General features: G+C 48.1%; 1 protein-coding gene across 2 annotated transcripts in view; it reads left to right on the plus strand.

Moving 5' to 3' along the window:
* The window catches only part of CDCP1 (CUB domain containing protein 1), a 55,062-nt gene extending 42,277 nt beyond the window's left edge, over positions 1-12,785 (plus strand). Inside the window, exons 5-9 of one of the 2 annotated variants that reach the window (XM_031470151.2) lie at positions 3,247-3,468; positions 4,507-4,887; positions 6,295-6,660; positions 8,714-8,801; positions 11,167-12,785. In XM_031470151.2, coding sequence (XP_031326011.2) covers positions 3,247-3,468; positions 4,507-4,887; positions 6,295-6,660; positions 8,714-8,801; positions 11,167-11,599 — 1,490 coding nt within the window. In that variant the 3' untranslated portion in view covers positions 11,600-12,785. The remainder of the gene's footprint in view (positions 1-3,246; positions 3,469-4,506; positions 4,888-6,294; positions 6,661-8,713; positions 8,802-11,166) is intronic. The other variant, XM_064496640.1, reaches the window with a different exon arrangement.
* The last annotated feature ends 2,626 nt before the right edge of the window (positions 12,786-15,411 follow it).

Below are 15,411 nucleotides of genomic sequence, written 5' to 3' on the forward strand. Positions count from 1 at the left end.
GATAAGTGCATAAGTAAGGAAATGATTAAAATGGCAGTAATTAATTCTAGGGAAAATGAAATCTTGTGCAGGAAAGGATATTATAGCACACAAATAACATGACTATATAAACACTGTGTTAATATTGTTAACATAGCCATGATAATGCCAACACAGAATAATGATCTAACTAGAAAGAAATAAGATGGTAACGATTGGGAAGATGGGAGAAAAGGAAGTGTGTGGTGTGGGTGCTGGTGGGCATGTGTACTATGTGTGTGGGTGTGGGGTGTGGGAAGGGGGAAGTGAGTGTGGAGTGAAGGAGGGGAAATCCACATCTTCCTTCGTGGGAAACCAACGAATAATACCTGGAACAGAAATAACAAGGGGCAGGAGAAGCATGTTGTTGAGTGCTGTGGAGGCAATTTTAAAGAGAACCTTAGTGAAAATTGTTATTCTGGGGAGCGGTCACAGTGAGGAGGGAGTTTTGTTTCCATAATAAATCTTAGAGAACTATTTGATTCTTTAAACCAGTGGTTCTCAGCCAAGAGCAATTTTGCCCCCTCCCCACCCCCAAGGACATGTGACAATGTCTGGAGACATTTCTGGTTGTCACAGCTGGGGAGCCATGGGGCTGCTACTAGCATCCAGTGGGCGAAGGCCAAGGCTGCTGCTGAACACCTCAGAATGCACAGGATGGCCCTGCAACAAAGTGTTCTTCCGCCCCAAATGCCAGAGTTGCCAAGCCAGAGAGACCCTGCTTTACACATGCACGTAACTTTGATAAGAGACCAGTGAGGAAAGAGGGAGAGGGTAGCGAGGCTCTTGGAGTGTGTGATTGGGCCTCAGTGAAGGTGAACAGGTTTGTAGAAGCAGAAGGGCTCCTGACACAGCCAGGGTGGCCAGTAGGGAGGCTTTCCCCGAGGTAACAGTGAAGATGAGTTTTAAAGGGTAGTAAGAAATGAGCTGAATGTGGGGCTAGGAGGTTGAAAAGCTAACCATTATCTAAATCAAATCATATTTAAATTAACAACATTAGAATATGTACCTCAGCTCTGAACATGTCATCTCTCTGATTAAAGCACTATTAGACTGTTTGGTAAAATTTACAAAGACATAGGCAATAAGAACTAAAGAAAGGAGTCAGCAGATATGACAACCATAAGACAATTCCCTAATTATGCTTCTAATTTGATGCTGAGCTCCCTGGAAGCCAGTTCAAAAGAAGCAATTCTTATAATTATATGATTCCTGTTACCAGGAAGGAAGGAGCCCATCAGACTCTCCTGGGAAATAGAGCTATCCCAGCTGGCATTAAACTTATTCACTGGAGCTCCAGGCAGAGAGGCTAATAGCCCCGATGGACATATTGGCAACACCCTTGAATTGCAAAGGCAGCACCACCTTGCACAGGTGGCTTCCTCATGTAATGGCTTTCTATAAAAGCAGAATGAATGAAATTAAAAAGCAACTCAGTGAAAAGTGATCCCCAGGGGTTCATAGTGCCGAGCCTTCTGGGGGTGACATTATAAAATGAAGTGACTCTTTCACCTGACAATCAGTTATGGGATTTTATCCTGAGGAAATAGATAAAAACTAAACATACACATGTGCTTATTAGATTCTTTTACTTCTAATGGCAAAATCATAGAAATGACCTAAATAACCAATAATTGGGCAGTTTTTCCAAATTACATAAGAAATACATACATATCTTCTTATTAAAAATCCAACGTTACAGGCAAAGCTAAAATCCCTCATGACCATCTGTACTGTCTCCTCATCCAGGCCTCCCTCCCAGAGCATCCACAATTATAAATCTGCTGTATTTCTCTCCACATCTTTTTTCTCTTCACTTACATATGTAAGTATGTACATGTAGAAATAGCTATTTCATTTTACATAGAGACTTGACGATCAAATGGTGTCATGGTCAACAATACGGTTCTATGACTTGCTGTTTTGCTTAATACTGTATCTTGGAGTTTCTTATAGCTGTATATTTAGAGCTCCCTCAGTATTTTTAACTGCTATATAATATTCCATCAATGAATGTCCCATAGATTGTTTAACGATTCCAGTATTGCTCCAGTAACTATTACAGCACTGCAGTGCAAATATGGACATATGTCCCCATGTCACACTGCTGGGTCCACAGGGATGTACGATTTTTATTTTTATACTATATACTTTGTTTTAATTTACTTTTCTTTGACTACAAGTGGTATTACAAGTGATATTAAGAACTCTGTATTTTGGATATTTGGACATTTATATTTCTTCACTCAATCATTCTATGGTGCAAATATTTTCCCCCAGTGTGTCCCTTGTCCTTTAACATTATTTACGGTACCTATTGTCAGACATATATTTTAAACCCTGTTTTTTTGGGGTTTTTTTTGGCTTTTGTAATTTATGTTTACTCCAAATTAATAAAGATATTTTCTTTGTTTTTATTGTAGTGACTGCTTTGAGGTACCAATGTAATTTTATTCTTTTACAAATGGGAGAGACCATTCTTCTGGCCCAGTCTATGGAATAGTTCATCTTTTTCTCACTTATTTAAGTATAGAATTTCTTAGAGACTAAATTAGAATGTCTGTGGATCCATCCTGTCTATGAATCTTCTATCCCTGCACTAATACCAACTGCTATTAATTACAGTTCATGGTAGGAAAGTATTTAAACAGGTGATGCTAAACTCACTTAGTTGACTATTATGTATAAGATTAATGAATATTTTTAAAGATTAGTAAATATGAAAATGGTATAGTAAAATAAGTATATCTGCATAAAATAATGAAGTAAAAGCTGAGTTTAAAACTTTAGATACGCTGTACTTTTAAGTAGATGAAAATATACATGCATCTGAACAAGGACAAACATGAGTTTGAAGAAATGAAAGTAGTTACATAAGGGTGGTAGATATGCAGTCCACTTTATTTTTAATTTCATTTCAAGCCATTGTAATATTGTCTTTTTAAAAAAATATTTCATTTGTTTATTATTTAATTATTTTATTTTGGTGGGGGGTAGGTAATTAAGTTTATTTATTTTCAGAGGAAGTACTGGGGATGGAACCCAGGACCTCCTGCATGCTAAGCATGTGCTCTACCACTTGAGCTATACCCTCCCCACCGTGTTGTCTTAACAATAAAAGAAATTCCCAATGTTCCCCAGCCATAAAAGGTTTTGTGCTCATTTTTGCCATCTCATGGGTTTGTTCCTGATCCATTCTTCACACCTTCTTTCTGCTTATGGTTCCAGATAAAACCTATGTGGTTGACTTGAGTAATGAGCGAGCCATGTCGTTGACCATCGAGCCGCGGTCCAACAAACCGAGCACTGACTCTGTCCCCGGCTGCTTCGTGTGTTTGGACCCTTGGACCTGCAGCACCAACCTCACCCTGACACCTGGATCCAAACACAAGATCTCCTTCCTTTGTGATGATCTGACTCGCCTGTGGATCAATGCCGAGAAAAACATAAGTACGCCCCCGCCCCCTTAGCTTGCTCCTCCCGAGCCGTGGGCTGCTCTCCCCTCCCTGCCCTGAATTCTCAGTGGGGCCTACTGGCTAGGTTGTAAATCATCAGAAATGCCCCCCTCAGAACAAAGGCAACCAAAAAGGGCAGAGCAAGATGGTGGAGCCATGCCCCTTTGGGACCAGCAACCTCTGTTGGAACGTGCATCCTTCGGAAGTGCATGACATCCCCCATGTCCGTGCTGACATCTCCTCTGTCCAGCCTCTGGTCTCCCTCTTGTGAAATCCTCATAGCCTTCCCTAACCTCTCCCATCCGCATGCCCCCTGCTTCAATGCTCACTGCCTACTTGTCTTCTCTGGCATGAGACCAAGTCTTGAGGCCAAGAAGTTGGGCTGCTTCCATTTTTTTCCTGTCCCTTTAACTCCCACCGGTGCCGGACATGGGCTAATTATGTAAGAAATGTTTGATCGATGGAGGGCAGCAAAACCAGTAGCCACCTCCCTGCTGGGCCACCATCAGCTCTGGTGTGGCTGCTCTTAGAGCCTCCGCTGATGCAGCAGCTGAGGCCACGAGAGGCAAAGCTGCCTGCCCGAGGACACCTCATTAGGAAGTGGCAGAGCTGAAACACCAGCTGAGATCTCCCCAGCTCCACTCCCTGCTCTAACCACTATGCAGAACTGCCTCCCTACGGTCAGGGATTATGGGCAGCAGGGCTGGGAGAAGGAAAAAAACCTGAACCCTGCCCATGTGGCACTTAGCATCTCAGACACAGGTTGTCTTAGATGAGAACTTGAGCAAACAAGAGAAAATTTCAACCCTGAATACTCCTTAGAAGTTGGTCTGCCAGTTTAGCAGAGAGTGAGAATGAGAGAGAGCAGGAGGGGAAGCTAGCAAAGGAGCATCAAGGAGCCAGGAGTGCAGGACAGAGCAGGAGAGGGGAGACCAAAGGGAAAAGCAAGAGAGCCTCAGGCTGATTTGAGAGCTGGGGAGGGTGAACGTCCAGTCTCCTCCCAGCCTGGGTACCCTGAACCCCTCTTTTCCAGCCTGCACAGACCACCGATACTGCCACAGGAAGTCCTACTCACTCCAAGTACCAGGGTACATCCTCCAGCTGCCTGTGCAGCTGCACGACTTCTCCTGGAAGCTGCTGGTACCCAAGGACAGCCTCAGTCTGGCCCTGGTGCCAGCCCAGAAGCTGCAGCAGCACACGCACGAGAGAGCCTGCAATGCCAGCTTCAGCTACCTCTTGGCCAGCGCTGTCCCCGGCCAGGACCTTCGCTTCGGCTTCTTCTGCTCTGGAGGCTCCATCGAGCAGATCCGGGTGAAGCAGAACATCTCGGTGACCCTCCGCACCTTTGCCCCCAGCTTCCAGCAAGAGGCCTCCAGGCAGAACCTAACCGTGTCCTTTATCCCCCACTTCAAAGGTAACGGGGTCTTTCAGTCTCTCCCCATCTCCCTGCCCCCTTAGCCGTTCTTCTTTGGGCACTTATCTTATTTTGGTTCTGTGATCATCTTAAGTTGTCAGTTTGAAGAGCAGGGACAGCTGAGTGGGCTGGTCCTCACACAAGGTGATCAGTCCTGATCCTGACTTTACCATTAACCTAGTGTGGAAAATTCCAGGAGATAGAAACACAAGACTCACTGACAGTGGGAGGTGATGGTCAGTAGGCAGCAGAACAAATAATCAGGCTCGAGGCTTTTTTGGAAGCAGGCAGGGCATAAATGAGCGCTAACCAAATAGTCCCAAGTTCTGGATTCTTAAGGTGGCAACATAAAAATCCTTATGCAGACATTTTTACCAATTCTGCTTTGACAATTTGGAATGTGGTCCGGAGGGCATGGAGGAGGGACTGCTGAGAGATGAGTCTCTAGAGCATTCTCCTACACAGAGGAGCAGACTCCTCCTGGGAGGCTGGTGTCTGATCTTCCGAGACAGGAAATGAGGTTTAAACTGGTCACGGCGGTGAACTCAACATGGTTGATTTTAAAATTCACAGTCACCCTTACAGGTTGCTCAGTTCATTTTAAAATTGACCAAGACCTCTATTCAAGGTTTACTTGGTACTTCTGTTCTCAGAGGCATGGGTGGGAGGGTGATGAATCTTTGGTCCTAAGATTAAGGTCAGTCCAGGCTGCCTGGTGTCTTCAAGGCTACCAGAGAAACTCCTTCTGGAGAGTCTTTGAAAATAAGACACACCCTCCTCAGAGTGAAATGCTGGGGTTTTAATCTCACCTGAAGGTAAAGGGTGAATTAGTTGACATGTCAGAGGCCTTTTCAGCTTTGCTGAAATTCTGAAACTTGCAGAATTCTAAATTCTTGAAGTTTTCTAAATCTCCAAAACAGAGATCAGTTTATACCAATCCCACTGCAGAGCAGGGCATTAGGTGGATATTAGCTCCACTGAGGGCATTTCTGAAAGGAAGCCAGGATAAGCACTGGTTTGGCAAATTGGCCTGTTTTTGGTTTGATTGTTTGGCTGGTTGATTGTTTTTTTTCAAAAAGCTGGAGAACCTAATCTGAGACTCTAATCTTGTGTTGACCAATACAGTAACCACTGGCCACGTGTGGCAATTTAAATTTATATTAATAGTAAACAGAATTAAAAAATCGGTTCCTCAGTCACACCAAGCACACTCCAAGTCTTCAGCAGACGCGGCAGCTACAGCTACTCTGCTGGCCATTGCGGATCCAGAACCTCTCCATCACGGCAGGAAGTGCTTTCTGATAGCACTGGTCTGGACAGTGTAACATTGTCTGCTCCACCCTCCTGTTTGCTCCATCTTGATTGAGTGAAACAACATCTGTATGGATTCTCCTCCCTTTCCTGCAGAGGATGGTGTTTTCATGGTGACCCCCGACAGGAAAAGCAAGGTCTACCTGAGGACCCCTAACTGGGACCGGGGCTTGCCGTCCCTCACCTCGGTGTCCTGGAACATCAGCGTGCCCCATGACCAAGTGGCCTGCCTGACCTTCCTCAAGGAGCGGACTGGTGTGGTCTGCCAGACGGGGCGTGCTTTCATGATCATCCAGGAGCAGCGGTCCCACGCTGAGGAGATCTTCAGCCTGGAGGAGGAGGTGCTGCCCAAGCCAAGCTTCCGCCATCACAGCTTCTGGGTCAATATCTCCAACTGTAGCCCCGTGAGTGGCAAGCAGCTGGATCTACTCTTCTGGGTCTCACTTACCCCAAGGACTACAGGTAAGGCCTTTTGGTGGGTGGTAGTGGGTCACAAATTGGCAGCTGAGGGGTCATGAGCAAGCCTGGAAGGCGAGTTAGAAAACATGAATTTGAGTCCTGGTAGTCCATGTATCATTCAGCTATTGCAACAATAATGCTGCATAACAAGCACCCCAGAACTCAGTGGCTTAAGAATGCCATTTATTATTGCTTGCATGTTGGCTGGGCAATTCTGGTGAGCTGGGCTTGTCAGGGGTTCATTCAGTCAAGCACTTGTGGGCAGCTTCAGGTTGCCTAGAAAGCTTTGTCAACCTTGGCTGGGCCCTCTCATGTGTCTGGGGACAGCCAAGATCAGCTGGAATAAGTTGGCTTCCTTCTCCTCTACATGGTCTCTTCTCTAGCCTGGGCCTGTGGCAGAGGCAGACAGGTCCTAGAGAGGCCAGGGGAAGCACACAAGGTCTCCTGACACATAGGTTAGAAATTTACACACCATCCCTTCGACAGCATTGGTTTGACCAGCCCAGATTCACGGGGTGGGCAGACTCCACCTTCTGATGGGAGGGGCTGCAGAGTCACACAGTAAAGGACATGGTTCAGGGAGAGGGCAGAATTGGGGCATTTTTGTAGTCTATCTACTATTAATCTCTCTCTGACGTAGGAGGAGTCTCTTTACTCCTCTGATCTTCCTCATCTTCCTCGGTAGAGAGCAGATGATGGTAACTATGCAGTGAAAAGTATCACTGGGGATTCGGTGTTGGTGATTAAAATGTGGGGACCTGAAAAGTGTGACACAGATACATGGTGCTGGGATTTTTTATTTAGCGCAGTGAAACACTGGAATCTATGAATGTCCTAAGTCACAGTGAATGCCCTCAGTCAGAGGCCTCAGAGCCACGATGAGGATTTCACTTTTCTGCCCAAAGTGGCAGGATCCACTGAAGCGTTTTAGACAAGGAAAGCACGAGTGGCAGGGCAGTCAGTGGTGGGGCCGTGCTCACTGTTTATTCCAAGAGAGTCACAGAGCATCGCCGTGTTGGAACCAGAAGGGACCGTGCGGGTTGTTCCCGCGGCCCCGTCCCTCTCTGGCGGTCAGGGAGATTGCGTGTCCACCCGAGGCCACGCGGCTGGTGAGCAGCAAGAGCACTGACTGCAGCCAGAAGCCGCCAGTGAACAGCTCTCTCACACTCTCAGATTAGCGCCTGGATTTTCTTCCTTGTTACATTCATATTCTGTCATTCATTTCTATTCCTATTTTCTCTCAGTCTCACCTTCTGTCTTCTTGTTGGACAAGCCAGAAATTCTAAATCCCTCTTTGGTGCAGGGCTCTCTGATTTATTTTCTTTTTCCCTTTGCACAAGTGTAGGAGAGGGGGACAGCACACGTGGAACCACCCTCTCCTAACTCCCTCACCTCTGGCCTCTGACCCCCTGCTCTCTCTCCTCCACCCTCTGCTCTTCTCTCCTCAGCGCTGGCTGTGGCGACGGGGAGCACAGCTGGGCCAGGCCAGGGGTGGCCTTTGGAGTAGGTCTGGTAGGTCCCCCAGTTTGTTTTAGGTTCCTTTCACTACCCCTAGGTTTAGTGGCTTAGAGGATGACCATTTTGCTTGCTTGCAATCCCGTGGGTCAGGAAGTTGGACAGGGCCCGGCAGGGGTCCCGTCTCTGCTCTGAGATAATCCAGGGCCTCAGCCAGATGCCTCGAACAGCTAGGGGGCCCTGGGATAGCTCACCTTGGGGCTCACTTTTGACTAGGAGCCTTGGTTTGTTCTCCACTTGGCTGCTAGGGCTTCCTCACAGCGTGGTGGGCTCAGCATATCAGACTTCTTACATGGTGGCTGGCTTTTCCTCAGAGAGAAAGGGCAAGAAGCTGCCAGGTTTCTAAAAGGCTCAGCCCACAACCGCCACAGCCCAGATTCAGAAGGAAAGGAAGTAGATTCCCCTTCATGTGAGGAGCAGCGTGTGCATATGGGGAGGAAGGAATGGGCTGCAGCCATCTTTGGGGACCGTCTGCTCCAGTTCATCACCAGCCTAACCCCACACGTCTCCTCGTCTCCCTCCCTTGTGTCTCTGCTCATAGACCTGACTGTCATCATCCTCACCGTGGTGGGAGGTGGCGCCTTACTGCTGTTTGCCCTCGGACTCATCATTTGCTTTGTGAAAAAGAAGTAGGTGGAATTTCTCAAACTGTCTTCACTTGATCTGACTCCTCCTTACATCACACAGGCCAGAGCTATTGTTAATTGTTGACTTTTTTCCTTGCGTTCCATTTTCCCCCCAAAGATCAATCAATGTTAAGTAATAGTGCCAGATGTGAATTATGTTTGGAGGGGAAAAAAATTCCATACCTAGCAGGGAAAAAAAAATTATAGATGTGTGGTGACATTTTAGCCTGCAGTTTTTAACGCAGCTGCCTCAGCACGAGTTCCCTGTGAATCATTTACTGTCCACTCATTAGACTGGTCATCACAGGGGTGAGCTTGGCAGGAAAATGCTCACGTAGGCCCCGCCAGGCCAGGCCCCTCTCCATCACCTTGAGGAAAACGCACACACGCTGCCCAGCTCGGTCCCCTCCAATTTCTTAAGCAAACAGTTTTATGTTATTTACTGGACTTTAGACAAGCACCAAAAACCAGCCCTGTGGGCCAAAGGAAGGAAGACCCAGTTAACTGACTCAGTTTCACCTTCCACCCACTCAGATTGACAGCTTCTGTTTTACGAGAGGGAAGTGTTGACTTTCTTAGATGGAGTACTGCTACCAGATTTCATCAATTCTACTCAGATTTCTGATTAAAGCCATGTTGTGGGCGGGGGTGGGGGTGGGCATCTATTTTCCTTAGCATGATTTTACCTTCCAAAAAGCTGGAGAAAAAAATTTTGTAATTAACTGGGGCTGCAAGCAAACAATTACAATTCCTAATCAGCAGTGAGACTGCCTCTGTCTCCGTGTATGCAGACGGGCTGGCCTGCAGCAGATCCAGGGGGACGCTTCTCTGTGAAATGGGAGTGTACACATCTCTCATGAGGGCGAGGACTTCTTGTAACAAAATATTGTTTTATTGTTTCTTGCAGGAAACTTTCCTGTCAGGGGTGCACAGTGTGTCCCACCCAGATGGGAAAGCATGGCATTAACACGGGGCCCCAGCTTCCTCATCAGGAGGGAATTGGGCGAGGCAAGGGGGTGGGGTGGCCAGCACATGCCTCTGTCTCTCAAGTGCCCCAGTCCTGGCCTGAGAGTGACCAGCCTGGCCTTGGGGTGGGGGAGACCACTGGCTGGCAGGCAGGTTTGCATAAGACCCATCCATCTTCAACTTGGGATTGGAAGGCAGACAGGTTCTGCAGTGAGAAGGAGGGAAAACACTGAATTTGCTCATTAACCATTTATTTCCTGAGGGCCTCCTGGGTGCTGGGAACCAGGCGAGGTGCAGGGGATACACCCGTGAGCAAGACAGTCTGGTCTCCTGCTGTCTGTGGGGACAGAGGGACTAAAGGGGCAGGCAGGTGAAGGGTCGGTGTCAGGGCAGCCTGAGAAGAGCCTGGTGAGGACAAGCGAGGAGCTTGTGGGAGGGGCGTCGTCACGGGGCGTCAGGCTGGTGCCCTTGGAGCCCGCCACCCTGGCCAGGGAACTCAGTGTTACAAGCTACATGCACTGGATTTATTTTTATCTCTGAAAAGGGCAGGTTCACAATTAGTGAACCACCAGCTGCGCATTATATGGTCCATTATGCTAATTGAGCTAACGTCCTCCATTTGAATCTCTGGTCAGCTGAAAAGTCAGCGTCCCCTGCTTTCCACTGGTGGAGGCGGAGGGCTTTGTTTTCCGGGGCAGGGAGTGCTGATGCCCATCCACGTCCAAGTACCAAAGAACATTACAAACCAAACGTTAATGGTTTACAGAGGAACTCGGGCACCCCCACCTTATTTCTGTCTTCTTTTTAGCTCTTTCCTCAGCTGGAGGTCACTGCTGAAGGGACTGGATCCCTCTGCTAATACTGAATTCTGCTGTCCCCAACTCCAGCTAGAAACTAAGATGCAACTCTCCATCCTGAGTCTTGTATGTTGTCCTTTAGACTCTAGACAGTCATAGCCTGTCCTCGTGTAAAAGTGGGATGAAGCATTAACTGTGAGAAAGAACTCAGAGACTCACAGAAGGTTGGGCTGGGCATACCAGTGCCTGATGTGGTTGATTTGAGACACTACCCCGTTTCTGGTAGGAAAGAGGGGTTGTCAGATGTCTCCACCATTGGATGCCACGCAATTATTGAAGCAAACTCAGGGGCAGATGGTGTTAACAGTGACCTCTCTAAACCACTGTCTGCTCCTCTTTCCACCTTGGAAACTAGAGGCAGAAGTTGGTCCCTTCTAAAAGTTTGCTAGTGACAACAGCTTCAGTTTCATACACTAAGCGATCTGAGGGACTTAGGGGAAAAACGGTCAGAAACCTGAAGGATCGGGCAGGTTCCAGTAGGGATGTACGAATGGTGCACCTCTGAGGTCATTTCTTCCTGACCTCTGTCTTGTTCCCTTTCTCAGTAAGAAAAAGAAGATCAGCAAGGGCCCGGCCGTAGGTATCTACAATGGTAACATCAATACCCAGATGCCAATGCAGCCAAAGAAGTTTCAGAAAAGACGGAAGGACAACGACTCCCATGTGTATGCCGTCATCGATGATACCATGGTGTACGGGCACCTGCTGCAGGATTCCAGCGGGTCCTTCCTCCAGCCAGAGGTTGCCACCTACCAGCCCTTCCAGGGCCCCATGGGCGACTGCCCCCCCTCCCCACCCCCCACCTGCTCCAGGGCCCCGACCGCAAAGCTGACCACAGATGAGCCATCCCCTGGCTCCCCTCCTGAGTCTGAGAGCGAACCCTACACCTTCTCCCACCCCAAAGACACGAATATGAGCAACGGGAACACGGACATTCCCTTGCTGGACACCCACAAGCCCACAGAGCCTGGGGAATAACTTGGACCCACTCCAAAGACTTTGCATAAAGCAGGGCACCGAGACGACCTTTAGGGTTCCCAACCCGAAATCCTAAAAGAAGAGGAGCTGTACGGAAGGACAAAGAGGTTTTCCTGGACACCAACTTCTTCTGATTTCCAGGTGGACCCATTCCGATGATGAGACGTTGAAAATGAATTGTGATCTGGGTACAGTCATCACAGTGCATGTCATTCTAAACTCAGGTTGGGTTGTAACCAGCCCATAGTGAGAGGGGAGAGGCTCAGTCACCCAGGACAGGGTTGCAACGACCCCTAGATTTGGATTTGGATTTTGACTTCTTCAGGTTGACAGTTCCGATCCCTAGGAGCCCACCCGAGGTCCCTGCTCTCACTGGGGTCCCCTGGGTGAAAATGACAATGTGCCTTATTATTATTATTAATATTTATTTGGTGGTCCTGTGTATTTAAGAAGTTGAATGTCTACCCACTCAGCTCTTTTCACCTGACATAGTGACAACTCATGCTGACTAGTTAGACAGCTGGGTTTTGACTTCTGCTGACCACTAGATAAACATGTGCTTGCCCCCTAGGAGGTGGAATAGGTTGTAGTCTGTCCAGCCAGAAAAGGCTGTGTGTGTGTTTGAAGGCACTGACGCCCACCTGCTTTGACAAGAGCCCTCCTGGTTCTCTCGCTCGGCATGTGGTTATCCCACTGCAGAAATACATCCTCAGTCCCATTGTCCTTTGACCTAGAAATAAGAGACGTTTTCTTGAATTGCTATGTGTGGCTCTCCCAGCTGCAATGATACTTTGGCATTTAAACAGAAACTGAGAGAGTATTTTCATCCTCTAAAAACATTTAAAAATACACCATAGAGTGGCCACTCGTATTCTTTTCCTAACACGACTGAAGCAAATTACCGCAAACATGGCGGCTCAAAACAGCACAAATTTCCTACCTTATGGTCCTGGAGATCAGAAGTGCAAAGTGGGTTTCACTGAGCTAAAATCAGCGTGTCAGCAGAGCTGTGCTCCTTCTGGAGGCTCCGGGGAGAATCCGTTTCCTTGCCTTTTCCAGCTAGTAGAGGCTGCTCACCTTCCTTGCCTCCGATGGTGGCCATGTGACATTCCTGCATCCCTCTTTTACTTACAAGAAACTTTCAGTTATAAAGGATCCCCCCACCCCCAGATAATACAGAATAATCTCCCCATCACAAGATCTTTGACTTAATCACACTGAAAAGTCCCTTTTGCCTTGTCACGTAACATATCCAGATGTTCTGGGGATTAGGACACAGATTATTATTCTGCTGACCACACCTTCCTGCCCCTGCAGGAGAGACTACAAGATGACCCGGCCCACAGGTGTGCTATGTTTAGCCTGCAGCATCTTTCTAAAGAATTAGTTCCCAACATTTAAAATTATAAAATGTTTACATAAAAATCCAGGTCAGAAGATCAGACCACGCTGGAGCTCACATTCGCACTGAGCAGCAAGTGGCGGGAGTTGAAATGCAGCTCCATCGTTAGATGGGGCATCTGGCTCACCAGTTCGCCGCAGGCCCCACCGCTCCCTGTCGCCTCCCACACTGAGGCCGAGTCTCCGTTGCTACTGATCAGTGCCCTGCAGATTTGCTTCTCTCATCATGAAATGGAAAGTTCAGGACCCATATCTCATCTCAAATAAGAAGACCAGCCTCGAGGCTCATGTGTGATTTAGGAAAGTTTTTTTACACACAGCCTACATCCTTCATTTATACTAATTACCACTTGGCTCCTGTGGGTGTTTGCCTTTATGGACCCTGCTCTCATCTGGGAGAAGAGGGATTGTTTTGTGACTTGTCAGCACAGTCCCAAGATCAATGCTTCTGTGACGAAACCTTCTTTAAATAATAGATTCACATCTATTGTGTTCAGTGACTTTCCCTTGGAAACACACTGCCCAGACTTGTCCACCATGAAAATGAGTTGTCTCCATGAAAATGAGTTTTGCAATCTCCTAAATGCTGTGTTCCAAGGTCTGTTCAACTCTCTCCAGAAAGAAGAGTATGTTGTGGTTTTTTTACTTTTTTTGTTGTTGTTTTACTTATGCCTTCGGTGCTGCCTGTGACACTTTTACTTCTGAATGGCTGGCTCTGTCCAGGGACCCTCAGCCTCCTGACCTGAGATGCTGGCAAACCTCCCCCATGAAGGGCCAGAGGAGGGCCGTGGCTTCCTTCCCTCCGCTGAAATTGTATCATTATTTAAAATCACCGTTGGGACTCTGGCCCTCCATTCTCTGCCTTCCCCAACCTCCTGGCCTCTTCTGAGGGTCACTCAGCCAGTGCCCTGCATCCCACCCCAAAGTGTGGCTGTCATCAAACACGTCACCTTTACTTACAAGGGCCCCACGTGGCCATCTTTTAACGGAGAGCTCAAAACTCCCGGCCAAGTTGTGGGCTTCCTGAGATCTCAGGTGGATTTAATGTCTCTGAAGACACACCTTCTTGAAGGGGCCAGCCCGACGTACCCCTGGCACTTTTCTTTGAAGCCTGGTCCCCACTTCTGTAAAATATTTCAGGGTTGCTGGAAACCAAACATGTTTGTTGAAGCCCAGCTTGTGCCAGCACGGTGCCCTCCACGCTGGCTCTGCAGATGCCGGGCGGCCCTTGCGCCCATCTGCTGTGGCTGTGACAAAGCCCGGCTCAGACAGGACTGAATAATGCTGCGGTCATTTTGCATGAGAGGAGGACGTCCCAAGGAAAAAAGAGTCAAGGAGGAAAAGCGTTAAGTCCGTGGGACATGACTTTGGTCAAGCTTAGGACTGGTTTGTGTGGATCTGCAATGCTTCACTGGAAATAATTTATTTGTTGTAGATAATTTTTAGGTAGCATTTTATTCATTTCCTACACTTTTTTAAATAAAGAAATATACAGTAAAAAAAAAAAAAACATCAGGTTGTTTAAATGCTTTGGCTCCTTGTCCCCTGGCTCAGCAGAGGCCCAAATGTCCCAGTTGTTTACTGGGACAGGTTCAACATGGCTCAGCAGATGCCGTCTTCTCTGTGCGGTTCTGGCCCAGCAAGCGGGCTTTGGGCTGCCAGTGGGTGACTCAGAGGCCAGAGTTTCTTTTGTTCTGTTCTTACTGAGGCAACTTGAGCCCCCTCTGTGTGAGCCCCCCAATACCTGACCCCCATAGAAGCCTGGGGCCACCCTTGCCACTGACTGCTCTGAGCCCAGAGCAGGCTACCAGCCGCCAGAACAAAAGCAAAGGAAGTGCATGGGGAGAGGGGAGCTCCAAGTGGGCCCCCACCACCCACCACCCCCTTGGAGAGGAGACCCAAATGCATGGAGGAGACCCGGTGTCGCTGTGTGACAAACCAGCCCAGACCTTAGTGACTTAAGAACAGTCATGTATTTTACCACAAATCTAAGTTGAGCAGAGTTTAGCAGGGATGGCTTGTCTCTGCTCCGTGGGGCCACTCTGAGGCAACTCAACTAGAATCCATTTTCAAGATGGTGGATCACACAGCCAGCAAGTTTGCACGGTCTGCTGGCTGGGAGCTTTGATTCTTAATCACTTGGACCACTCACTCCGTGGGGCTTGCTGGGCATCTTCAAAACACAGAGGCTGGGTCCCCAGGGCCAGTGTTCCCAGAATCCTGAGATCTGGGCCTGGAAGCTGGCAGAGCATCACTTCCACCCTTGTCTATGGGCGCATCAGTCTCCGAGCCTGCCCAGATTTAAGGGGAGTAGGCGAAGACCCCACGTCTCAGTGGGAGAGGGGTCACGAGTTTGCGGCCGTCTTTAGTACACTGGAGTGGGGCTGGGGAGACCAGAGCCAAACGTTCAA

This window comes from Camelus dromedarius, chromosome 17 (assembly GCF_036321535.1).
Source record: "Camelus dromedarius isolate mCamDro1 chromosome 17, mCamDro1.pat, whole genome shotgun sequence".
In the NCBI taxonomy this organism is placed as follows: Eukaryota; Metazoa; Chordata; class Mammalia; order Artiodactyla; family Camelidae; genus Camelus; species Camelus dromedarius.